Source organism: Amblyomma americanum, chromosome 11 (genome assembly GCF_052857255.1).
Source record: "Amblyomma americanum isolate KBUSLIRL-KWMA chromosome 11, ASM5285725v1, whole genome shotgun sequence".
Lineage (NCBI taxonomy): Eukaryota > Metazoa > Arthropoda > Arachnida > Ixodida > Ixodidae > Amblyomma > Amblyomma americanum.
Window position 1 is genome coordinate 65,431,045 of NC_135507.1, and position 26,486 is coordinate 65,457,530.

The following is a 26,486-nucleotide window of genomic DNA, read 5'->3' on the forward strand; positions in this document are numbered from 1 at the left end:
CAAACTGCGAACAGTGCCACACCCCACAGACTATTGGACACCTTCTTTGAGAGTGCCCGAACTGCACTGATGAGAGAACACTGGAAGCGGCCGTGACACAACTGGACTGACGCCCTCTCTCTGTGGAAACGCTTTTAGGCGCGAGTACCAGCTAGTGTGGGTGGACATCACCCTCTGAAACTCATTGTATTATGCCATCATCAGCCTTCACTCACTCTTTCCCTTTCCGCCCCTTCCCCTTTCACCAGTGCGGTGTAACAGGCCAGGGTCATTTTACAACGGCCGACCTCCCCTCTCCTCTCATTAAAATTCATTTCTCTCTCACTCTAAATACTGGGAACAAGTTATGATGCGTGGCGGAAGCACCTCGCTTATTTCTTCTTACAGCACAGACACATGACAATGCCTTGACTACTATCAGCTGTATGTAGTATCGCAGAAGCCGTTAGCTGCTCAAACCTGATTTGAGTTTGGTGCAGTAGTCGGCCATAATTTAAGCACTTCATTTCAGACAAAAGACGGTAGCCTTCCGGGTGCGCTTAGCAGCAATGACATTTAATCAGCATAGCCTGCGCTTAAGGCACTTATTATAGTCATTTGAACGCATCAGAAAAAAGGAACCTTGGAAAACCAGCCCACATGTGTTATCGGCAGCAATAGTGCAGAGAAAAGCACTTGATCGCATTCGTACAGGGTATTCAAATTTAGAGGACAAACGGTTGTGTGCCGCTAATCAGGCTTCAACGAGTCGCGTCCTACAAAACAAGTTGACCAATGACTGTGATACTCTCTTATGCGTAATTTGGGCGCAGCTTGACTTTGCAATATATTAAGGCAGAAAATTGGACGACGCTTAATCTATCCTTTGTCGCATACGACATCTAAAATACCGTGCTCAACGAACAGTCTTCAGTTGTAGAGAGCGGTGCGGTGCCACTTTTACCCGGTTGAGGCGTCCTCTCCAGCGTTTTCTGCTCCCTGCGAGAAAGCGTTGCAATATGCTTATCTCATAGCTTCAAATATAAACCCTAAATGCGCAAAGGACGAGTTGGCCTGCATATTCAATATAGCGCATGCTCGTTCTTATGCTAAGCTGCGTAGAGGCCACAAACGCTCTAAAATTGGCTATGTCCTTGCATTATCAAGTAAGGGGCTTTTATCTTGCATCGTCAATAGTTACCACTACATACCGCTACGGCTACAGTAGCTTCTTCATTTATCTACAACAGCACATTGTTCATATTGCATACCCGCCTGTGACGGCAGAGAAGTGGTAGAGGACTGTGTTCTGTGCGATGTTAGTGCATGTTAAAGAGCCGCAAGTGGTTAAACTTTTCCGGAGCCCTTCACCACGGTGTCCCTCATAGCCTCTGCCGCTTTCGGACTTTCAACCACATGAACCAAGCGGCAGCTTTGCCTGTCTCACAGAATTGCTATAATCAGAGTGTTTCTAGACGGGTGGAATTCTTTTAGATTCATTTTCTTGTGCGACTCTAACGCAGCTTCTTTTAATGACAAACAATCTCGCAACGGTACGTCCGTTACAACTGCCATAGCGTGGGCGACTGGACCTCACGTAGATGTGGCATTGCAGTGCGAATTTGCATGAAGCTCAATAAGGTTTGCCCCCGCTCATTAGAAGTGATTCTCTTTAACGCACTGCCAGATAGTCTATTTATGTGCATGCTCGTGTGATCTTAAGCACTCCAAATAATCGAAAACTGACTTGTGAACGATAAAAAAAGTTAATTAGCCCTATTAAGCTCACCTTTTTATATCAATAACATATATTATCTAATATTCGCACACCTGTAGCAGTGCTATCATTTGAATCCATTTTGACAACGCGAGATGGTTTTGCGTCCTTAAATGTTTTCTTATCAACCGGCAACTATTTTCCAGAAAGAACCTCTGCTTAGTGATTTTAAATTTTTTTGAATGTGGCAAGCACCCTCTTTACTGCCTTCAGAATCCGGATCGGAAGTTCTGGAATTGCTGGAGCGTGAACGTCGTACTGGAAATAAATGGAGTACCGCACGAATTCAACTTGACTGCGTCCGGAACAACGCCTAATGATATGTACGACATAATGGTTACTCCATACACCGCAGTAAACATCCGATTGCAACTGAGGACACCGGACAACAAGCACAGCATCTGGACGAATAATGTCACTGTTGTACATGCAGAAGATGGTAAGCTGAGCCTTGCTCGGTTATTTTTGCCTGCTAGGATGCCTGGATGTTAGTGTTGAATTTAAATTTTGTTCTGAACTACGAGTTTGACGCATACCAGCAAAATGTTTCAATTACCATAAAGGTCCAAGTGGCCATTGCATAGGAGGCGAACATTACGCAAGAAAAGCAATCAACAAAATACAATAGTAATATAACGACATTTAAAGAGTACGCTGAAATACATCATAACGGGATGTTTAAGTATAGTTAACAAAACGAACAATAAGAAAATGATATACCAGAATTTAAGCATGTAAGCATGATATACAGTGTATGTATGTCGATGCTAGTGTGAGTGTAGGTCAAGTGACCACAACTACCCCTTCCCCTGCATTATTACTACAAATTGCAACATGCTCATAGGCTTGCTCTCTTGCCTTTTCATCGACACAAGCAGAGCTGTTTGCCGTTCGGGACGCGCATCAAGCAACCTCTGCCCACTTCTGCCGTTTAGAAGCTACCTTGACATCCTCACAGAGTCCTCAGGTGGCAACCGTAGCCTGCGGCATGTTCTGAACACTTACTAACTGGCACAGCTAATTCAGGATATAATTGAAAAATTCTCACCCACGGTATGTGTACGGTGGATTCGTCGAGATGCCCACCCCACACAAGCTTTGGTGGAGGGAGCAAGTCATGAATAACTTCCCCCACGTCCCCATCAAGCGGCCGCAACGACTCCGGTGACAATACTCTTTAGCAAAGGAAACCTCCGGCACGCCAAGCGAGCACTTCTCGCAACACGTGGCACCAACCTCTCTAGCAGCCTTGCACGCTGGGAAGAGGTCTTGCTTCTGAGGTTACGCCTCCGTGTCGCCCTTACCCCAGCGGTAACCTGGTCGTGGCCGGCACAGTACCTTGCCCCTTTTGATGACTCCTGCCCCTTTACTCGCTCCTCTCTGCGAAGCGGGCACAAGACATTGGCTTTGGAACTGCCCCTGTTCGCGTGCTATTGGGCAGAAACACCTAATCCGGTGCGGACCGCCCCCAGGCCATCCACCAGATCTAGAATAGATTTTTACCCGCACCTTGTGATGTTACTGGAATTTCTTCAAGAGTGTAGTGTGTGTACCTATATTTGTCAATAATATTTTATGCCAGCAAGCAGAATGTCGTAATTAACAGAATGAAGTACAACATACTAAAACGCTTTAAGAATTCACCAAAGAAGTACGAAGAAACCTGCCGCGGTGGCTCAGTGGTTAGGGCGCTCGACTACAGATCCGGAGTTCCCGGGTTCGAAGCCGACCGCGGGGGCTGCGTTTTTATGGAGGAAAAACGCTAAGGCGCCCGTGTGCTGTGCGGTGTTAGTGCACGTTAAAGATCTCCAGGTGGTCGAAATTATTCCGGAGCCCTCCACTACGGTACATCTTCTTCCTTTCTTCTTTCACTCCCTCCTTTATCCCTTCTCTTACGGCGCGGTTCAGGTGTCCAAAGATCTATGAGAAAGATACTGCGCCATTTCCTTTCCGCAAAAACCAATTTTTATTATTACGAAGAATGCAAAAGAAAACAGTCGAAAGGTCAAGTTTGCATACCTACTCTGTCAGACAATCTTTTAGCGGTTAAATAAAGTTATTACAATCAGTAGTGCTAACTACAGAATGCGGGAGGGAATTCCATTATCTTATCGCCAGGTGTGAAAACGAAAATCTACCAGCTTTACTTGGCTCAAACGGAGGTTCAATTTTTTTTATTTTCTTGAAGTGGCTGAAATCTTCATATGTCAGTACTTAGCCGTGCTGTACAGGGTGTTGGGTTAAAGTATCGTTGATGAAAAAAAGAAAGGCAAGAATTCTTACGACTGCTTTCAAATGTTCGGAGACTAGGGTAATGTTTTATTCCAGTGATGTTCGAGTAACGCCAGTACGGAGGTGCAATGAAAGGCCCTGTTTTCCAGTGTCTGATTTGTTTATAATGTACAGTTTATAAGGACATCAAATAAGTTACGCTTATTCAAGCTTCGGTCTTACGAGTGCGGTATAAGCAATTGTTTCTTAGTTATCTTATGAAGGTGACCGGGGAATTACGCCTAGAGTTTACATGTCATTGAGAAGGTGATTGATATAAGTACTCGACATCAGATTGGGAGTTAGATACGCTGACAAGATTTTGAATATGAAACAGGCTCTATTACAGCGTTGATGATAGTGTAGGTGTTCCACAAAACCTGACTGAGGGTACTAAAACACATTAAGGGTGTTTTTTAGTGTTAGTGGTCCTTTTCCATTCAGAGCACCACTTGTATAATTTCTATAAAGCATGCTGCAACATAACAGAGTGAGTAAGATTATAGATTGCGCGGTACACCAAAGAATCATCGGCAAATAATCTTATTGATGAAGTAATGCTGTAAACAATGTCATTTATGTATATTAAAAATAATATTCATCAGGAAACTAAACATTGGGAGACATCAAATTTTACAGACTGAAAAGAAGATTTAAAGCGGCTAGTAATAACTCATTGAAACCCATGTGAGCTATTCTTCTATACATATAATGATTTAATTATTGCTATCTGTTAATTTTAAATATTAGGTGATTATGGGGCACTTGATTTTGACCTTTGCAGCATCAATAAAAATGGCATCAGTTTGGATCATCTGTTCTATGCTGCGGTGGACATCTGTTGTTAGTTAATACTGCGAGAATTCACAAGGTTTTGTACCTGATTTAAACGCCGCTATATTTAAACGTACAAGGTTGTAGCTGATTTTAACCCCTGCCACAAAGTTGAACGCTCGCTATGGTGTCTCAGTGGTTCGGGTGGTGGGCTGATGACTGGACGATCCAGCTTTACACTGACTATTGCATTAGAGTCCTCTTCAGCGAAAGTACAATCTTTTACAGATTTATAGACGGGAGCTCTCACACGTCTACCACTGCTCTGGAGCAGTGGTTAAGCGGCGTTTTGAAACACAACCACCAGTCAAGCATGAGACACTCAGGTTGCTCTTCAGGAGGCTGTATGCCCTTCTACCAATGAGCTAATGCTCAGTATTGGCACGGTTAGCAGGTTACGATTGCTTTGTATTTATTTCAATTTATTTCATCGCCAGCTGCGATGGTGGTGAGGCTCGCACTACCGGGTGGGAAGGTTGCCAACTACAAACCCTGGCAGGTTGGCCGTCTGCTGTTTCGTGACAGGAACGAATCGATGGCGAGTTTTCCCGCAACTGGGACTTTTAAAGATATCGCTTTAATATGCATCTGTGTGCTGCACTACGTCGTGCTACACTACAGACGTAATGATAGAAATTGCAAAAATTTCCAGCTTCTCTGTCTCATAACTGCATGAATACTTGAGCGTGCAACCTGCCCTCCTGATTGTGAGTAAACCGCTGACCGCGTTGTCAAACACAATGCAACATGCTACCTGCCGACAGTGGCACTGCGCGCGAGCCTTAGGTGAGCTAAGGAATAGCAGCCTGCGCCTCACAAGCTCCATCGGTGGCTTTGTTTGAAATAGCCGCCTTCCTGGGCAGCGAAGCATCGCGCAACCGTTGCACCACTGCGCCAGTTGTGCAGCAGGACTCCGCGCGTTTCCGAATGCGATTCAGAGGATCGTGACGACCTCAACGCCACAGGACCGCTAGTAGACCAATCACAGGGCAACGCCGCATTTCAAATTCTGTGAACCCGCAGAATTTTGAAGTTAAGCCTCCCCCAATGTTCCAAACAAGCCCAAAAATTTTGTAGCACCTCTCCCGTCCTCTTCATTACTGTCGCTCTTCCCGCGCTGGTGTTGTTCAAGTTGGTAAGGAGGCCCAACTCAGAAAATGGATTAAGGCTGGTTAGTAAGGATTAGTGAGTGGAATAAGTTAGTTTATTAGGTGGGATAAGTGCTATTTAATATAATATTCCAATGGAAGAATCGAATTTTCGAGAAGGTCGTGAGTCATGTACAGCATGTCGTTAATTGGAAGTGGCTAAAACGGCTGCTTTGGAGAAAAATGTCAAGACGCACATTACAAGCTCATTATGTGCACCATGGCAGACAACATAATTAGTAACACATTTTCTTCTTTAAGAATTTGGCTAAAAGAGCCCCCAAGTTTTTTTCTCGTGCTCTCACCCCCCTACAGTGCACTGTCCTATACCGGTCTAAACAAGTCAAACGACTCTTTAACCTTTAATGTTTACTGCTTCTGCGTAACTCACTAAATTGAACAAGAAAAGTATATATGAAAGAAATTCAAGATCCAGATTTTTTGGTTCGAATGGTGACTTCTCATCTCTTACGTTAAATAGCGTAACTCGCATACAATTACGAAAACACAAGCGAGGAAAAAATACACTTATTTTACCGATGTCACAAGGGATGCGCAATAGCCAGGAGAGTTCCGCTGAAACTGCCTGTCGAGAATTTGCGCCTAGCCTTGATTTCCGGCGCCCGGGGCGGCTGACCTCTTGCACACCTAGGGAGAGGCGCAAGGAAGTAACTGCTTTTCTTGAATCGGGCACTTCCCGGACGTTTGTTTGATAGCGGAGCGTCTCGATTTTCAGTCACTTCTACGTACGACAGAATGTGCAAATTAGACGGGATGAATCTAGAGCATTACTGTGCATTCCGTATACAGGTAACGTCCAGCCGAGGATAGTGCTTGATTTTAGTTTGTGCAGGCTCCAACACGACAGTGCAGTCAGTCGATCTCCCACTGCAAAGAACGCTGCAGTGGGAAATAATGCCTTTCAACTTTAGTGTTTATATAAACGAAACAAAAAAAAATAAATTTGGTCATTCTTTTCCTGCCCCACACGAAACCGAAAATCCTCTAAGTGCTAGTGGACCGAAGGGCTAATATCCAGTAGTTATCATCCCAAAGTGTATTATTCGAACACAAAGGAAGAGTTTAAAGCGAAAGTAGGGAAGGAGGTGAAGACGAATGAAAAACAGATAAATGAAAGAAAACGATGCCCCAGAAAAAAGAAAGATGATCTCCTTTATACAATTTATTCATTCATATAGCACAAGAAAGCATCCCTTCGGTATGCCCGCTCCGTCTTAGAGCCGCTGTTGCCGCTCTTGGAGGCTATATCAACTATGCTTTGGCCGCCGCGGTGGCTGAGTGGCTATGGCGCTCGGCTGCTGACCCGAAAGACGCGGGTTCAATTCCGGCCGCGGCGGTTGAATTTCGATGGAGGCGAAATTCTAGAGGCCCGTGTATTGTGCGATATCAGTGCATGTTAAAGAAGCCCAGGTGGTTGAAATTTCCGGAGCCCTTCACTACGGCGTTTCTCATAGCCTGAGTTGCTTTGGGACGTTAAACCCCCTTAAAACAAACCAAACCAAACTATGCTTTGGGTAAGCATCACCCGCACCCGAGCTGTAGCCACCAACCACCCACTAGAGCGAGCGACAGGACCTGGAACACAGAACAAACTTTTCCCTCTCTCTGGCTTTTTTTCAGTGCTTTTGTGCGACGGCATGCATGGCTCTGTTATGACGGCGTTTTTATAACAAGCAATATCGACACACCACTGGACGGGCAGAATAGGCAACTGAGCAACGTATACGAATTGATTGTAGTCGTAGCTCCCTTTCCGACCATTGGCTGGTAGTTATCCACGAACACCAACCGCAGCGGCACAAAGACCGCCTTCGCCCCGAATGTAATCCTGACTGGGACTCTGGCGCCCAGTAGCGCAGATAGGGGGATGCGGAATCCAGGATGTTCGACGTTCCATTATTCTTGCCGACATTGATGTCGCCACCGCAGTCGTCCGCAGGACGTGAGTCACAAGCGCCAGTGGCGGGGCACGTCATTTCCGTTCTGGACTGGCACCGCCGCCGAGCTTTATATGTGCAGCAACAGCACAGCAACAGCGGATCTCCGTAGCCGGGAGCAGAAGCCTTGACATCGGCCTTGACATAACGGCGTTTCACCGAGGCAAGTCGGCGGTCCCCGCTTCCCTCTTCTTGTGAGTTGCCCGCTTACCGACCGGGAAAGGAGTCCGTGGTGACAAACTTGAGCCTCAAGAACCAAGACGCCAGCTCTGCCGACCCAGCGGACATTGTGCGTGTATCGTGGAGCCCTTGCCCCTCGCGGCCCTCACTCCGAGTGAGGGTTGCTAGAAAATACGCGGTGTACATTTGTTTCTCTGCCCTTGCGTTATGCCAGCGGCGCCGGCCGAGCGCTAAAAGAGGCTCTAGAAGACGGGCTGCCGGCAGCTATTGTTTCATAATTTGGGACAGTCGCTTGGTGCGACGAACGCAAGGAGCTGTTCATGGGGACACCCTTTCTTTGGATGGCTCGGCAAAGCATAGTGCTTTTCTTCAGCGCGTAGATCTCTTTGTCAGTATATCTGCTTACCACCTACATCGTTCTTTCATCTTTTCAGCTTGGCCATGTGCGCTGACTGACCAGATCGACCTACGGCAACCAGGAATAGGATTTGTCCTCTTCATCAAGCGTGGTGTTGCGGCTGGGCGTTGTCTTACTGTTCCTCTTCGCCTTCTTTGTCGGTAAGTATTCCACTAAATGTGTCGTATATGTTTGGAGTGCCAAATTTCATCCAAGTCTGCTCTGTGGACTTTTTACATTTTAGCGCTCGTTCACGCAGAAGGCGTCACGCGGCCCGTGTTACGATGCTCGGTCGGCTCACACTTTCCTGTAGCCGAGTTTTTTACTTTAGGGTCGACTTCCAGGTTGCTCTTTCTTCCTTATAGCTGAGTAGTGAGTGCGTACGCAGTAGTTCTTTTTACATGAAGCGCAGCGCGGCGCCACCCTTGCTGGGAAAAAGCGAGCGTTCCTTGTAACTTTCGCAGTCATAAGTGCGTTTGGCTGCATATTCCACGCCCTATGAAGCTCGTTATTTGTGCTTTCTAGTACAACATGCATTGAATATCACTGTCCCGTGACATACTTACACAAAATACGATACCAAAGCATTTGAACAAAAAACTTATCTCTAGAAACCACGAAATACAATATAATGCCCGGACATAGTGGGCTGCGTTTCTTTTTTCCTTAAACATGACGACAGCAATTTTCAATATACAGGCCGTACCTGTTTACTCTCGCCAGAGAGCAATGTTTCCCAAGGGAACTTGTTTTACTACATGGTCCCTATCGGATGCATAGCCGTGAGGAGCAATGGTGCGTGGAATTAGCGCATGAAAGCGTGCGAATGAAAGCGAAAGTAGCACAGAACTTCGTAAAAGAACAAGCGTAGTGTAATTGATGATGATAGGGGATTTCAAAGGTGCAAATGTGCGCTGGCCGAAGAGTGCAATAGAACAAGGTATTTTCCTCTGCGCAAATGATGTTAAAGGCACATTTTTCAAAAATTTCACCCCGAAGGAGCCGTGTAACCAGTGCAAAGGATGCTCTTAGCCATTGCATCACGATTGGTATCCGGTGGCGCTAGAGATCGAAGATGAAAACCAGCATCTACGGGCGTACGAGGCAGATTTAGAATGACTATGCAACTGCTGCGGATACGTTCATAGCATTGCTTCTATATTCAGATCTACAAAAAAAAAAGTGCAGTGTCCGTACCTATGGGTAGATAGCAAAACACGAAATTTCCGCCTTTAAACATGTGTAGCCTAGTCTCTGAACAGCCTAAATTGTGTTACTTTAGGTTCAGGTTCATTTAGCTTCATTAATTTATGCACTCACGAGTGCCCGAAGATACGTTGTGGTGCCTCACTGGTGGCCGTTATCATGAATATCAGTATGTCAAGGGCTGACAGGGGAGTGGAAAAGAGGTGCTCGTTATGATATACATGACGGAAGCTAAGAGCCTCCGAAACCAAGAAACAAAGGAAATTTTTTTTTAGTTTATGGTGTCTCATCAAACGGATAATAATAAGGTTTTTATATAATTAATTATCAAGCAGAAGAAAAACAATCACATGCCGTTGGTGGTATCCAATCCATTAATTCCAAATTTTGCGTCCGGTGCTCTACCAACTGGGCTACAGCGACGGCTGTCCAATCTGCTGCTTTCGGAGGTGTATATGTCTAGTGTGAGCTAACATTTAAAGTTTTCTCCAGCGCCATCCTTGTCCATGGCGGCGGACGTAGTACGTCCTGTGCTAACGCGAGTGCCACATAGGAATGTGGTCAAACGGTGACGGCGGAAGCTGTGCGAGAACTTTCTTAAGCTACCTAAGGCATCAAGACTGCCGGAATTGAGGCCCTAGTTAGCTATTGAGCAGAAGGAATATACGTCAAGAGGCTGATCCAACTGTCATCGGCATTTAGGGCAATCATTACTGCCAGTAAACGAACTTCACAATTGTGTGATACGAATGGTCAGCAGTACCTTGATCCAAACTGCGGTATCATAAAAAATTAAACAGCTGTACATTCAAGAGGTTTGGCAAGGTGAAAGAATTTCATAGTTTCCAGAAAAGAAAGTTAGACTTCCTAAATAACCTTGGTGATAGCAAATTAACTCTTGCTTTCCCCCCTGCTTCAAAGCTCCAGACCGGCAACATTCTCTATAGTTATGTGAATATTTATTTTTGAAATTCTTATTTTTACTGAGGCATCACGGTCAAGGTGTTTCTTCTGATTTCTCGACAAATGCACCAGCACTTGTAACGCAGCAGTTTGTAACGTGCACTAAAATTGTGGAGTGTTAAAATTATAAACCAATTTTGCCCAGTTTGTTTTAATTCGTTCATTGCACCGTTCGCCCGTGAGCTCCTTTATTTCTGGAGCTCAATTTTCTACAGTTGCGTCACTCCAGTTCCGCTTAGCATAATGAGTTCATCGGGCTAAAACGTTTTGTGATTCGGTCCTTCAGCAAAAACATTGCCTTCAGGCGCTGTTAGGGATGTCGGTAGTATCTGGAATAGTTTCGAAAACAACCATCCGTCCCGTTTCAGGCTCATTACGCGAAACGTACTGTACTGGCACTCGAAAACAAAAGAAATAGCGAAATGGTCCCTACGCTGGCTTCGCAGTACGTAACACATGCGTCGTACATGACTACGCGAGGTCTGCGTGCATGAGATAAAAGCTAGCAGCGGCGCGTGAATAATGTGAAACGTAATGTACTGTCCTCGCGGTCCTCCGAGCATCGGCGTGATCCAAGCTATAAAAGAAATTGTACAACCAGTCATCCCAAGTTCATTGCCGATTTTTTTACCACAGCTCGTCCTTGTGGGTCACGTTCTTGAAATTTGAATGGCGCTTGTCGTATAGGATTGGGTGCTCATTTATGGCATCAGGTGACGTCTCCGCAGAGAAAGCGCCAGCACGTTCCACTGCCATGCTTGCTGACATACTGGATTTTGACCGGTTGTGACGTCAACGATCTTCGTCACTTCCCCTGCGAAGGTGGAAAAAAGGGTACCGGACCGATTGCCCTCGCCGCGCCGCATTCCGCTTTCCGCCTTACCGCTTTGTGCGCCGCTTTCGGCGTCAAAAGCGGCCGAACCTGGGCGAATCCGCTTTGCTCGCCGGAAATTTGGTGCAGTGTGAATACGCCTCCAGGGCTACAAGGGATGAACACCTGTCCTTGTTCTAACGGACAACGCTAAGAGCCACAGTCAGCTAAGGTTTCTTGGAGAGAAATGGCTCCACGACCAAGTATAGCTTTTCGACAGCGTATGCTTATGCCACAAGACAAGTGTTTGAAATAGAAAAAAAGTTAGCGCAGCAGTGAGAAAAGCTGAGCAGCATGTATAGCGCGAGTGATAACCAGATGAACGCGGCGGGGCGTAAGGACCAATGGCTGCGAACGTCGCTAAGCGCGCTATCCAGCGGAAAGAAGCTCTTGATGGCGCCGGCTTCTCGAGCTGAGAAACCAGCCAGGACGACCATAATAGTTCCCCAAGTGCAATAGTAGGCAGTTTTAAATTGTTTGCTGAGCCCATTGCAGCGGCGGAACACACTGCGCCGTGAGAGGAGCAGGTATCTTTTAGGCACACCCGTCGCTCTTTTCTAAGCCATATATCTGCAGTTATACACGGCGTTCGACCTCACACTCTTAACAACTGTTGAAAATGGGCTTTCGAGTTAGGGGAGAATTTTCTTTGGCATGGTACAGTGAGTGCTGCAGTGCATCGGGTTTCAACTCACGCAGAACTTTTCCGGTCTTTTTCCGTCCAAGGACGCCTTGGCCGTCTTCTAACAATTATGCGTGGCTAGGTAACCTTCTGGTAGCCATGGGAGCAAAAATTTGTCCACTAGTTTGGAGAACGGCATCGGAGGCGTAAAGACCATGAAAAAGGTTTAGTGTCAGAGATAGCTCTTCAGCAGCTAGTTTATGCTTCGTAGCTTTTCATTTATTTGGTAAAATCGAAGTCGTAATCATTTCCTTCATGCTTATAAAAGGTCAGACTCATTGCAAGCGCATTGTATGGGAGTAGCCGGAAAAGGAAAACAGGTTCAGGTAAATTTAAAAATGTGCTAAATCCCTTTTGAGGGCCTCTTATCTTCTTATTCCTAGTTATTGTAGAACCAATAGATATAAACAAACACGTGAAACACGAGGGCTCTAGTGGTCAGCAGTGGATTTGAAATTTCATATTTTCTCTTAGCCCCTTCAGAGAAAACATTTCTCACGCTTGCTTATTCTCTTCAACCAACGCTAAAATATTTTCTGCTCCTTTGCAAGAGCGTTAGCTCTTATTGTTAGGTTTCTTGGGGCCTGCTGCCACCCTGAGATCACAGCTCCATCTGTGGCAGCAACTACTCATCATGTTTCGAGATTTCGTGGTGTCTGCTACCACCCTGACATCACAGCGCGATCTGTGGCACCAAGTAGAAAACAGCACATCTCGCATTGTGACTTGCTGCGCATCTACAATAGCATTGTAGAAACCGCCACCTGCCGCGTGCCAATGATGACGACACAGTCCAACAGGGTGGATAAAGGTGGAACTATGTCAATGATGTCAAGGGACAAAATGGCGGTATAATTTCGGTTTCTCAAACCCAAGATGGCGGCCATTCAAATTGGTTGTGCCCTTTCATTTTTTGCCCCCTCCCCCTTAAAAACATCCTATAACGGGCACGAAAACTTGCCCGTCAGGGGACCGCCATATATTCGTTCATATATATATATATATATATATATATATATATATATATATATATATATATATATATATATATATATTGTACGAACGATCACGGCCGCGCATGATGCCGCATAGGCAGGTCGTTGACCAAGCGCCGATGAAGACGAGGCGCCCGTGAAAGACGAAGTTTCGCCGCGCTTCACGAGATCACTCGGTTTTTGGACTGGCCGTCGGCGCTGCCCGCCGTCCTGCTCGCCGATGTGTCGCCCGCCGTGAACTCTTTCCGCTGACCTAGTTGTGTACAACCCCTTCCCATATATATATATACACCCCAACCACAACGGGCACCCATCCGGTGACAGTTGTGTGCCGAATTTTGTATGCAAATAAAACCCTGTGGGTATAGAAATAAAACCCAAATATTATAATAGGTAAACATTTTACTGTACTCTATGACATCCAGTTGCACTCAGGCTGTAGAATAATTTGATTTTAAGAGTGTGAGCTCTTACTGATCACGTTTCGAGATTTCGTGGGGTCTGCTACAACCCTTGATCACAACGCCATCTGTGGCAGCAATTACTCATCACGTTTCGAGATTTCGTGAGCTCTCCTACTACTCTGAGATCAAAGCGCCATCTGTAGCTGCAACTAGAAAGCAGAGCATTTCGCATTGAGACGTGTAGCGTCATCTACAATACCATTGTAGAAACAACCGCCTGCCGCGTGCCAATAATGACGTCATGGTCTAATATGGTGAATAGTGGCGGAACTATATGAGTATGACGTCAAGGGACGAAATGGCGGTATACTTTCGGTTTCTCGAATCCAAGATGGCGGCTATTAAAATTGGTTGCGCCTTCTCATCTCTTTCGCGGCCCTCTTCACCAAAAAAAATACCCTGAAAGGGGTAGAAAGAATCCGCGCTACGTGACCGCAACATATGTATACATTCGTTCCGCTATATATATGCTCCGACAAGCGGCTCCTCTCCGAGGATATTTTTATACCGAATTTGCTAGGCAAATCAAACCCTATGGGTTGTGGTATAGAAATAAAATCAAAATTACATAATAGGTAAACATTGTATATATGCAATTAGAAATTGAAGTGTTACCATATCCAACCGCAAGCCGAATTCTAAGCCCACCTTGACCCACCAAATAAAGCAAATTCCGTTTGGGACGTATCTTGAGGGGATGCAACTTGACAATGGCAACCTTTTTATATAAGGATAGTTGGAAAACTTGCCTCTAACTTGTCCGCGGGTATCGGCCCCACTTAATAATAAATAATAATTTGTTTTGGGGGAAACGAAATGGCGCAGTATCTGTCTCATATATCGTTGGACACCTGAACCGCGGCCCTAAGGGAAGCGATAAGGGAGGGAGTGAAAGAAGAAAGGAAGAAAGAGGTGCCGTAGTGGAGGGCTCTGGAATAATTTCTACCACCTGGGGGGAGAACCGGCTCGGACGTGGCGTGGATCGGACGCTCGCGCGAACGCTCCTCGCTTCACCCATGCCCACCGCTGAATTCAGCGACGGTCAACACCGCTCTTGCCTGGATTTCGTCTTCGAAGCTCAGATAACGCCGTCGGACGCATCGGCAAGTCCCTTTTTGCCTGTTTCTGCGGACTTTTCTGCGTTTCGGCTCTCGCCGGTACGCACGGCCCGCTGGGCCCACGCCAGGCCTAGCGACCCCGCTCTGACGGGGCTGTGACGCATTATCTGAGTGGGATCTTCCTCCAACATTGGACATGGAAGTCACCGTGGAGGGGACTGACATTAGCCCCGAAGAAGTTTCGCACCAATATGGCTGGTTCACCGTCGGTGAATCGAAACGCTTTGGTCACGAACGCCAAAGGAATAACCCCGCGGCACACAATGGAACCGATCGCTCCCAGGGACAGGGCAGCATGCGGCACTCTGCCGACTCCTCTGCGAAAAAGCTTGGCCGACGACTTGCTCGACAATCGGTGGCGTCGAACTTACCTCGCCTACCCAAGGGCCTAACCAAGGTGATATTCCGGCCATCGGGCGGCCTCCGTATACTCGAGAGCTGTGGCCAACTCGGCATCTTTCAACTCATCCGGGACGCCGCGGGCCTCACCTTGGCAGAATCATCTGAAGACTGCATGCTACTCAACTTCAAGCAACACACCATACTGGTGGCCACCCATTCCGCGGTACGAGTGGAACGCTACTTAAACATCAAGGAGCTCATCTACGGCGAGAACAAGATCGCCATCACCTCGTATGTTGCCACGCCGGATGGCAGTGGTAAAGGAGTGATCCAAGGCGTTCCGAAACATCTATCGGACGCTGACATCCTTGCGAACCTTCAGCATCCAAGGAATCCTGCAATATGTGGAGTCCGGCGCATGGGTGCGCAGTCGCAGACGGTTCTCATTCTCTTCAACGGTGAGCGAGTTCCCCATTGGATCAGCTTTGGTGGTGGCATGATTCGCTGCTGCCTGTACGAAAAAAAATACGAAGTGTGTTCTTTGTGCGGACAACTCGGACATCGCAGAGACGTTTGCCCGGACCCGAAAAACGCTCGCTGCCGCGGATGCGGCGTGGCCAATCCTCCTGAGACACATAGCTGCGAGCCTGAGTGTGCCTTGTGCGGTAAGGGCCATGAACTGGGCAGCAGCAAATGCCGCGAAATCTACCGCACTCCATACATTGTCAGCAAACGCCGCTGGGAACAGGAACGCCAACATCTGACCCAGCATAGCCAAGAGTCACCGCAGTCTAAAGAGCGACGCAGCCGCTCCAAAAGCAGGGGACGAACAAACTATAGACATCGATCCAGCTCCTTTCCACGACTGGAACCAAGAGGCCGGTCCGCCTCCAAATCCAGGACTCCTTCACACCAGCCACGGAACCCCGGTTTGAACCAGGACGCCATCGGCACGCAAAAGGTAGGCTGGGCAGATAAAGCCTCCCAGAAATCTAACTCCAACCCCTCTGAGCTAGCAGACCTGAAAGTGCTGGTAGGGAAATTACTTCGTGAGGTCGAGGACCTAAAGAAAGAAAATGCCGCTCTAAAACAGCAACAAATGCAGGCTGGGTCACCGCCTACGACCGATGGCGCCAATAACCCTACCCCCTCTACCTCCGCTGGAGCGGACATGCATGCTGAATCAACGCGGGCACCCCCGCCTAAGCGAAAAGCAGGCGATCCCCTGTCCGGAGGCCAAACACTAGCCGACACCATTCACAAAATTGAAGAAGCGCAAACGCAGACTAACAGCACCCTCATTCAAGTGCAGCTTACGATGACTTCCATCATGGAAGAATTATGCAGACACCGGCAGGAATTAATTAACTTAGGCAGCTGGCAGCAGGAAGCAGAGAGCAGGCTCCTTCCTCAAAAAATTCGCAAACCCGCTTCTTCTGAAGCGGTATCCGACTAGCAACAACATGGCGCCACAACCCAATTACACCATCTGGCAGTGGAACTGCCGAGGATTTAGCCGCAAACGAGCTGTACTCCAACAATTCCTCAACAATAGGGACGGACCGGACTTAATCGCACTACAAGAGACACAAACTAATAGCAAGCTAGCTGGGTATCAATCCTTTTCATCGGGGGGTGGAACGCTTGGAGTCACGACTCTTGTCAAACGAAATATTAAGGTAGTACAGCACGATACCCCAGTCACAAATGTCACACACGTGCTAGTCGAATTAATTCCGCCTAGGAAACCCGACCACAGTCTGTTTGTGCTGAATGTCTATAGCAGCCCAAAGTTACGGAAAGCAAGCTTCGGCCCGCTTTTTCAGGCGACCCTGAAGCTCGCAGGCAATCACCCCGTCATTTTCACGGGAGACTTTAATGCCCAACACCCGGCTTGGGGTTACGCACAGGAGGACATTAAAGGTAGAAAACTGTGGCTCACCGCACAACAGTGTGGGTTGACTCTTCTTACAGATCCACTAGTCCCCACCCGCTGCGGTAACAGTGTTTCCAGGGATACGTCTCCCGATCTGACTTTTGCTAAAAATTCGGGCACTCCAACATGGATAAACACTCAACAAAATTTCGGCAGCGATCATTACATATTGGAAATAGTGACCTCAACTGGCCCCAAACGTCGTAGCGCTCGAGCCCCCATCCTTGTCGATTGGGACACGTTCCGCGCTAAAAGAGCCGCCCGAGAAGCTGATACCCCCGAAATACTAGACATAGATATCTGGGCACAGGATCTTTGTCAAGATGCCAAAGCAGTCACCCATACGTTAGACCAGGCTGACCACCTGGAGATTGCGGACAGCCGGCTTCTTCACCTATGGGAGGCAAAGAGTGGACTCGAGAACCGACTCAAACGACAGCGGTGGAACCGCAATCTGCGCATAAGAATAGCTAGGCTAAACAAGGAGATCGAGGATCATGCAGCTAAACTTACTCAACAAAACTGGGATGACATATGCAACCAAATGGATCGCAATATGGGAGTCTCTAAGACTTGGCACTTGCTCCGTCATCTACTTGACCCTACAGGTAGCAGAACCACCCAGAGGCAGAACCTGCAGAAGCTTGTGCATGAGTATGCAGGCCCACCAGAGGACCTTTTCCTTGAACTTAAAGATAGATATATTGGCAATGCTCCTATCCAAGCCTTCCCAGATTATGCTGGTCCGGAAAACACGCAGCTCGACTCCCCCATTACTGTGGATGAGGTTAGGGCAGAGATTGCCAGGCTAAACTGCAAATCCGCCACTGGCTCCGATGCAGTATCCAACAAGATCCTCCGCAACCTGGATGAAGTGTCGCTACAATCACTAACTGAGTATATGCAGAAATGTTGGTCGGAGGGCTCCATCCCACAAATATGGAAAACGGCAGAGATCATTCTCATCCCAAAGCCAGGGAAGGCACTCAGCCTTGAGAACCTCAGGCCGATTTCGCTCACGTCTTGTATAGGTAAGCTCATGGAGCACGTAGTTCATACTCGCCTCAACCGGTTTATGGAGGAGAACGAGCTGTACCCTCCAACCATGATTGGATTTCGACCAAAACTTTCTACGCAGGATGTAATGCTTCAGCTCAAGCATCAGATTATTGAGGCAAAAACGCGGGACACCAGAATAATTCTTGGACTTGACCTGGAAAAGGCCTTTGACAATGTCAGACATGATGCGATCTTGGAGAACCTTCATGAACTCGGGGTGGGAGCGCGCACCTTCAACTATATCCGCGATTTTCTCTCAGGTAGAAAGGCGCATTTTCAAGTAGGAGGTCTCCACTCGCATGACTTCCCCCTCGGCAACAAGGGCACCCCGCAGGGATCGGTTCTATCACCTTTTCTCTTCAACGTTGCAATGTGGAAACTTCCACACCTATTAGCGCAGGTTCCGCAACTCCACCACAGCCTCTATGCTGACGATATCACCTTGTGGACCGCCGAGGGCAATGATGCCGAAATCGAGGAGAGACTACAGCATGCAATAGATATCGTGGGGAACTATGTAGACCCTAGGGGGCTGCGGTGCTCTCCAGCCAAATCTGAATTTCTCATATTCCGCAACATCAGATCCCTTGCGCAAACCCCACCGGCCATCGAACTCGGTATTCGCGGAGTCCCCATTCCTCGAGTGCCCAAAATTAAAATCTTGGGCCTAATTCTACAAGAACACGGCTTCAATGGTGACGTAATTCGGAAGCTTCAGGGAACCTCGCAGCAAATTATGCGACTCATTCGCCGCATTAGTAACCGCCACTCGGGCTTGAAGGAAAGCAATACTCTCCTTTTAGTACAAGCCTTTGTGATAAGCCGCATAGCTTACGTATGCCCTTACCTACATCTCAAGTCAACTGAAAAATAAAAAGTGGAGGCCATAACCAGAAAATGCGTCAAACAGGCAGTTGGGCTACCCATGCACACAGCGACTGAGGAAGTGTTAGGTTTCGGTCTTCATAACACCCTAAGCGAGATTATTGAAGCGGTAACCGTCTCGCAGTACGAACGACTATCGGCCACACCAACTGGCAGACACATTCTGTCCACACTAGGCATAACATACGAACGACAAGGCGGACCCACAACTGACCTTCCCAAACATATACGCCAGCTTCTGGTCATTCCTCCACTACCTCGGAACATGCACCCAGATTTCCACGCTGAACGTCGTACATTGAGAGCCAAATCATTAGGCAAACGCTTTCTTAATGATACCTCTGTGGTATATGTAGATGCGGGAGATTCTTCGGCTGACAAGATGGTAGCTGTGGCCACCACGGAACGTGGTACACTCATAACTGGGGGCACTATACGCACTCAGCACACAGATGTTCGAGAAGAAACAGCTATTGCTCTAGCCATTGTGGGATCCTCGGCAGAAACCATTGTCAGCGACTCAAAATTGGCTATACGTAACTACACGTTTGGAAGAATCTCTCCACAAGCAGCACGGATTCTGCTAAATTATCAGCCCACGCGGCGCATTCGCCTAATCTGGACGCCTGCTCATGCTTCCCTTGCTGGTAATGAGGCGGCTCATAACCTAGCTCGAGAACTGTCCTGCCGAGCTGGGTCGTGCAGCCCACCCGCCCTATACTCTGGGAAGGACAGGTTGTTTTCTTACAGAGAAATCCTGCAGCACTACAGGCTTGCAAGACTCAGATTCCCCCCAGCAGATAAAACTCTCTCCAAGCAACAGGCTAAAGCCTGGCGTAAACTTCAAACTAACACCTATCCAAATCCCCAATTGTGTAGCTTCTATTCGGAAGGACTCTACTCAAACAAATGCAAAAATTGTGATGCGAAAGCCGATCTAAATCATATGATCTGGAACTGCCCGCAGTCCCTACCCGCGAGTCACTTCATTACCGACTCTGCTCATTGGGAGGCTCTATTGCTCAGCCCCGACCCGGGGATACAGATCAAGCTCCTCCAGCTTGCTGAAGACGCCGCCGCTGCCCAAGGGATAGCGGCCGCCGTTTAAGCGGGGGATGACTTCGTGTCGCTCCTCTATATCCGCTGGAAATAAAGTTTCACAACCAACCACCTGGGGATCTTTAACGTGCACTGACACATTCACGTGCACGTGCACGTGCCCCACTTCCGTTGCCGCTTTTACCTCAAAAAGACGCGAGCGCCATCTCTAGGGTTTTGACAGTGCCACGTAAGTTTTCATTGTTTTGTCCAACGTTATCTATAAAGGTTGCTCAACGTTTTTAGATAAGAGCGGCCGGGTGCAGAGCGGACCCAAAACGGGTGCCGCCTAGGCGGTGGCGCTGCGGTCGCTTTGGGATGGGTGCGTCGTCTGCTACTTCTAGCTTGAGGAGCGTCAGCAGACGCTGACTCGCGTGCGTAAAGAAACGTATTGATAATGAATACAAACAGAAGCGAAGCAGTTAAGCTGTTAAGGTACGCAGTTAAGGTACGCACCACCCACAACGTGATCGTTGACAATCCCCTGCACGTGCCTAGCGCTGTCGTCGTCGACATCAGGTGGGGTGCTCTCCAGGGAACAGGGGGGGGGGGTGACTAAACCCTGCATGCACGCCATATTTTGATTCCGGCAATTTTTGCCATTAACGGGGTGGATGTGTGCTCATCAGACGCCTCAAAAGCTTCGAAGCGCCTCTAAGACGCCGCACGTAGCCTGGAGGTGAAAGCTCGATGAAATGCGTCGGGTACAACAACGAACGTGCTAGCGCTTGAACAGCCGTGGGCCTACTTACGTTGAATGTTATTTGGCCACTGGCCATGAACGGGCTGACTGAAAACATCCACAAATCTGCGCCAAGAGATTTGATGAGCAGAATGCGAAAGCATTAACGCTTCCCGGCGCAGTGCGGAACTCTGAGATAGGCATATCGCCTCTCTTAGTGTTTTGCTTTCGCAGTTTATCTTTTTTTATAGCGTTGTTTATTGCCTATGAGCATAAGGGGAGACACTGAGGCTAACATTCATCAGTTGTGGGATTGCCCGGCACTGAAGCCAACTAGAATTCGCTACCTGGCAGCAGCGGGTCTCCACCCAGACAGACAACCCGTCCTCATATATTGATTGGACGCAGGGGCCACATCACCGCTTCCTTCATCTTTTTTTTCCAAGAAATCCCAAAATATTTGACATTCCCAGTGCGTTTTCTTGATTTCATTATTTTAAACGCGATAGCGTTAAAGGCCCGTTACGTAGAAAATCCGCGTTGGCGCTGTGAGCGAAAAAGAGGGTAGCGTGGGGTGGTACAGGTGCCCGCCCGTCGGAAAAGCAGTCTAGGGAGGGGGGGGGGGGGCTACCTAGGTCACGTGACCGTGTGGCGTCATCACAACCTGCTTAGCGGGTTGGGAGAAAAGTGACCACCGTGGCAGGTGGCAGTGACCACCGTGGCCGTGGCAGTCTTAACTGTTCAATGCGATCGGTGCAAACACTTTAAAAGAAAGATTTTGCTACATATAATAATAATGAACCATTACGCTCAGAATTTTCATAAGAGAGTCTAACAATTTTTCAATTTTCAAAATTTTTGCCCGGAAAAACTGAACCTGGTAGCGATGAAAGTGTTGTCTGCTTCATTCCTTTAAATTGTGGTTCCACATAAATAGGACAGACGGGAAGATCTGTGAGCTACAGATTGTATGAGCATCATTATAAGGGAAGCAATCAGCTATCGGAGCACATAAAGGTCCAGTGTTTACCCGCCGCGGCGATCAGTGGTTAGAGTGCTCGGCTACTGATCCGGAGTTCCCGGGTTCGAACCCGAGCGCGGCGGCTGCGTTTTTATGCAGGCAAACGCTAAGGCGCCCGTGTGCTGTGCGATGTCAGCGGACGTTAAAGATGCCCAGGTGGTCAAAATTATTCCGGAGCCCTCCTCTACAGCACCTCTTTCTTCCTTTCTTCTTTCGCTTCCTCCTTTATCCCTTCTCTTACGGCGTGATTGAGGTGTCCAACGGCATTTGAGATAGATACTGCGCCATTTACATTCCCCAAAACCAATTCTTATTATTCTTGCACTCCCTCCTTTATCCCTTCACTTACGGTGTGGTTCAGGTGTCCAACGATATCCGAGACAGACACTGCGCCATTTCCTTTCCTCCAAAATCAATTATTATTATCATTATTATTATTATTATTATTGTTATTATTAACAACCGGACTTCAAGAGGGCACGCGTACTAAAAAGAGCTAAGAAATGACCAGAAGAAATACTTGGTCTGGAAATGAGTAAGCGTGGCGAATTCTGCATCAGTAGCCCCTCAGTGTCTTCATCGGCAAAGGAGATAGCGTTTCTGGGGTTCATCGCACGAACGGCGTGTGTTCTTATGATATGTGCACGACGTGTTTTTCTTCAGGTTTATCGCTTGGATGAAGTTACATAATCTGTGTTGCAAGAAAAACTCACAGTGGCTTGTGCGCCTTGCGTGTGTTTGTAAAAATTTGTTTCATCCACCGGCGCCGGTTGCTATACTCATGTGTAACCAGTTCGCTCAACAGCACGTTCTGCTGTTTAGGCCTGATTACCCATACACTACTTAGGCCGCAGTGCAACTTTGCCCTATCTTGGACGCATCTTTTTTTGGGGTCCAACACCATTTTGCAATTTATTTCTCCTTTAGCAACTAGGTATTCCTTATGCTATTGGTTGAAATAATTTCGGCTCTATAAAATTGCGATCTCCGGCTGTGCCAGTTTTCACAGGTAATGTTTTATTTTTCGGCAACCTCTACGCCTTTTATTCTGCCATGAATTTGTTTAGTTATTTTGAGTTGAAAACGCAGCAATATAAAGATTACAGGCTGGAACTGAAATTTTATTGCGAGAATGCTTGTGATGCTCACATCCAAGCCTCATGTGTCCACAAAATTTTGTCGATGCGTGCGGAGACACCTCGACGTAAGTATTGAGACGAAATACACCGGGAAAAACTGTACACTTCACTTTAAGTTCAAAAGCACGCCTCTTGATTGCTAAACCGCGAGAGTTTTGGATACTTTAAACTGCTTAATTAGATATCACAGCTACCTGTCTGTGCCTATTTCTACGATCTTCAGAAGTCTAGACATTCAGAAATTAGTATTTTGCGTTGAGCATTAGGAAGCGATGGCTCCATAGAAGAAACGCAGTGCACATAAACTCAGAGCAGTACCAAAAGCAAACTATTTATTTCCCTGGCAGCTTACATATTCAGGTGAAAAAGTAGAAAACTGGAACTGGTTTTCAAGAAAGGGGACTGAAGTATTGTAACAATTTATAGTTCCATTAATATGCTACACTTTTTTGAGTTAAGTGATTAAAAACCTCATTACAATTTGTTTAATCAAGTGTGATTTTAATTTCAACCTCTTCACATTAAACCAATTAGTATTTAGACCCAAGTACTCAACCCATCTTGCCCTTATAAAATCACTGACCAAAATATGCCTTCTCACGGTCGTGGTTTTCTCTTTGTACCCTCTCCCTTGATGTAATAAAATAATCCGACACAATTAACTTTAGGATCCTGCTTCAAAAATCTGAGTTTCAGGGCGTTTTTGGCTTACGCTTTACCTATTATTTGGCTGTACCAATAATTTGTTGAGGTTCCTGATTTATGTACTATTTGAAGACCCGAAATTAACACGCTCACTTGCTTCTTATTTTTATCAATGATTTGACCAAATGTCTTAACTACTATATTCAATTTTTCTTGATGACGGCACTACTATCTTTGCGTCCGGTAATGACGCATCTACACTGAGTGCCAATTTAAGCAACTACCTGCTGTGCATTCATGTTTGGTGCCAAAATATGCTTCTACAAATTAACCTAAAAAATGCTACTTTAATGCTTTGGGACCAGCAACAAAGTCCTAATACATGCGCTTCAGTTGTACTCAGGCACGCACATTATATAGCCGTCAGGTTAAAAAACAGTTTTTGGCGTCCTTTTAGACAATCATTTAAACTTGTCTCACAACACCAAACTCAAATAAGCCAAAAAACATTTTAGGTAATGGCGTGATAGTTAGACTGGCATTAGTTTGACCTACCTAGGCTTCTTATTGTGCATTTTTGTTTCACACACAGTCAACGCATGTGTTGCATGTCACACTGGGGCAAAAAATGGAAATCATCTTTTATGTATTCGTTGAATTCAAAATCAAGCCCTACGTATAATCACCCTCATCCACTACCAGGCACCTGTTCCTTATTTTGACTGAACTATTAACGTTCTCACATTCTCGGTGCAGCTCCAACTTCATTTTGGCATGAAATATTGTTAAATCACGTAATACTGATGTTTTTCTTATCAGTTTTGAGTCATCAAGGCTGTTTAACAAAAATAGCACTAGATTTGCTGAACGACAAAACCTGTTACTGCCGTAGACCAACGCTAGATACAGAAAACAAACTGCATTCATTTCAGCAATCTCAGATTGGAATTCGTTGCGATAAGCAATGATATCGTGCCGTATTTGCACTCATCTCATCAAACATTAAAAAACTTCCTTGTGTTCTACTATGCTTTGCTCCACCAAGTCATACATTTTTTCGTTATTCTTTTTCTTTTTTATACATATAGAAGTTTTTGTCTCTTCTTTTTTCTTCTTCAGCATTGCACTATTAAATATTTTGGGTATTGGACTGTTGTATGCTCTTTTGTTATTTTACTGCCTTGCAATTTAACCACAAAATTTATTCATTTCCACATAGGAGGTCCCTCGGACAGTCTTCACTTCGCGACCTCCTCCTCTACTATTATTACCCATGAATTTGCTCTTTTCTCACGATGAAACTAACACATTGTAACGACAAAGAGACAAAAATAAGTAATAAAGCCACTTGTGCATATTTCTGGCAGACATTTGATGACGCAAAAATTAACATTCTGCGTAGAGCATTAAGAAGCGACGGCTCTATAGCTGAAAGGCAACCTGCCGAAACAAGGAAGCCCAAAAACAAAAATCAGTTGTGGATCGCGAAAAAAATGAAGTTGGCCGCGTCCATGAAAAGAGAAAAAAAAGGGGTCAAAAGAGGTGATGATCCTGCCGAACTGTCCTACCGCCTACTTCTACTGCGCACTCCATAATGATGGCTGTCAGATTATCATTCATTGTATGAACATCAAGGTCGCATTCCTCAGTTAAAGCCGAATATCAGTTTTGCAGCAATATCCTGAATTTCAGCACTTTCCCTCTTACCACTAACTCATTAATGAACTTCCTCCTGACTATCTTCTTCCGTTCCCTCTTCAAGTCTAAGCTAATTCGAGAGCTCACCATTTTGTTGTCGATACAGCGCACCTTTCCGAGGACGGCCGCAGCACAAATCAAAGTCGCATAAAACGGAACCATAATTGTTCCTCTAGCCACAAATCTTGGTGGGTATACGCCATAGCAGATCAAGGTGTAGCACGCTTGCATTCGCACCGTCAGGTAATACAGCTGAACTTTGCGCACTATTTAGTGAATAAAGCGTGGTGGTACGGCAAATGCGCTGACTAGTAATTTAATATATTATCTGTTCTACTTCTTCAGGACTAACGGCCGTGTTTTAGTGCGTATTTTTTTTACTTTTTATACTTTAAGGTACTTATATCCTGAAGTGGCCAGCAAGACCAGTCACCGAAAATTTCATACGACTAACCATGTTCCGGTGCCAGGTGGAGCGCCGCACGCTGTCTAAATCGGCTCATCAGCTATGTACTTTGACCCTCTGGGTAAGGAAAACCTGCGCAGGACCAAAATTAGCTAATCTTCGTTGGGAAAATAGCAGTGTGTGGACAAGGATGCCGGGAGGCCATGTGCTTTGGCGACCGTCCCAAGCGAGGACCCCTGATGGCAGCCAAAGCAACAGGGCCCCGCAAATTTTGATGGATGATCATTCTTAACGAGAGAAATTAGAAAACGTCCTGGTAAACGCCTCATACATGTTCCGTAGCTCAAAATATAGTCTCGTCATGTAACAGCGCCGTTCTTTTTGTGATTGTTCAAAGTTTGCAAGGAAATTATAAAAGCTTCTTTGTCAAGGTTACGAGTATGAATTGGCCACCATGAAAGTTACAACGCAGACTTTAAAAATACGTTATTATGAACGCGAAATGCTGTACAGTTTCATGTCTTCATGCTTCTCCAAAGAATCTCTCCAGGCACGACAGTATGCTATTTGGCAGCCACCGTTGTTGTTCAAGATTATAAATTGATATAAACCTGGCGTATAAAGAAAGCAATATTTTTAATATTTGTTTTATTTCGTAACGATTTTCTTGACCTTGCAAAAAAATTGCAATAATTTCTTGTGCAATGGCTAAAGAAAAGAAGCGGGGACGAG

At 46.4% G+C, this 26,486-nt stretch overlaps 1 protein-coding gene across 8 annotated transcripts in view; it reads left to right on the forward strand.

Moving 5' to 3' along the window:
* Positions 1-26,486, forward strand: part of LOC144110183 (uncharacterized) — a 147,276-nt gene that overhangs the window by 34,827 nt on the left and 85,963 nt on the right. For 2 of the 8 annotated variants that reach the window (XR_013309754.1, XM_077643018.1), the window contains exon 3: positions 8,582-8,705. Coding sequence is in view for 1 of the 8 variants with exons in the window: in XM_077643018.1 (XP_077499144.1) it covers positions 8,582-8,705 (124 nt within the window). In the remaining 7 variants the exon portion in view is untranslated. Of the gene's footprint in view, positions 1-8,018; positions 8,302-8,581; positions 8,706-25,744; positions 25,876-26,486 lie in introns of those variants that run through there. The other 6 variants (XR_013309760.1, XR_013309756.1, XR_013309755.1 and 3 more) reach the window with 6 other exon arrangements.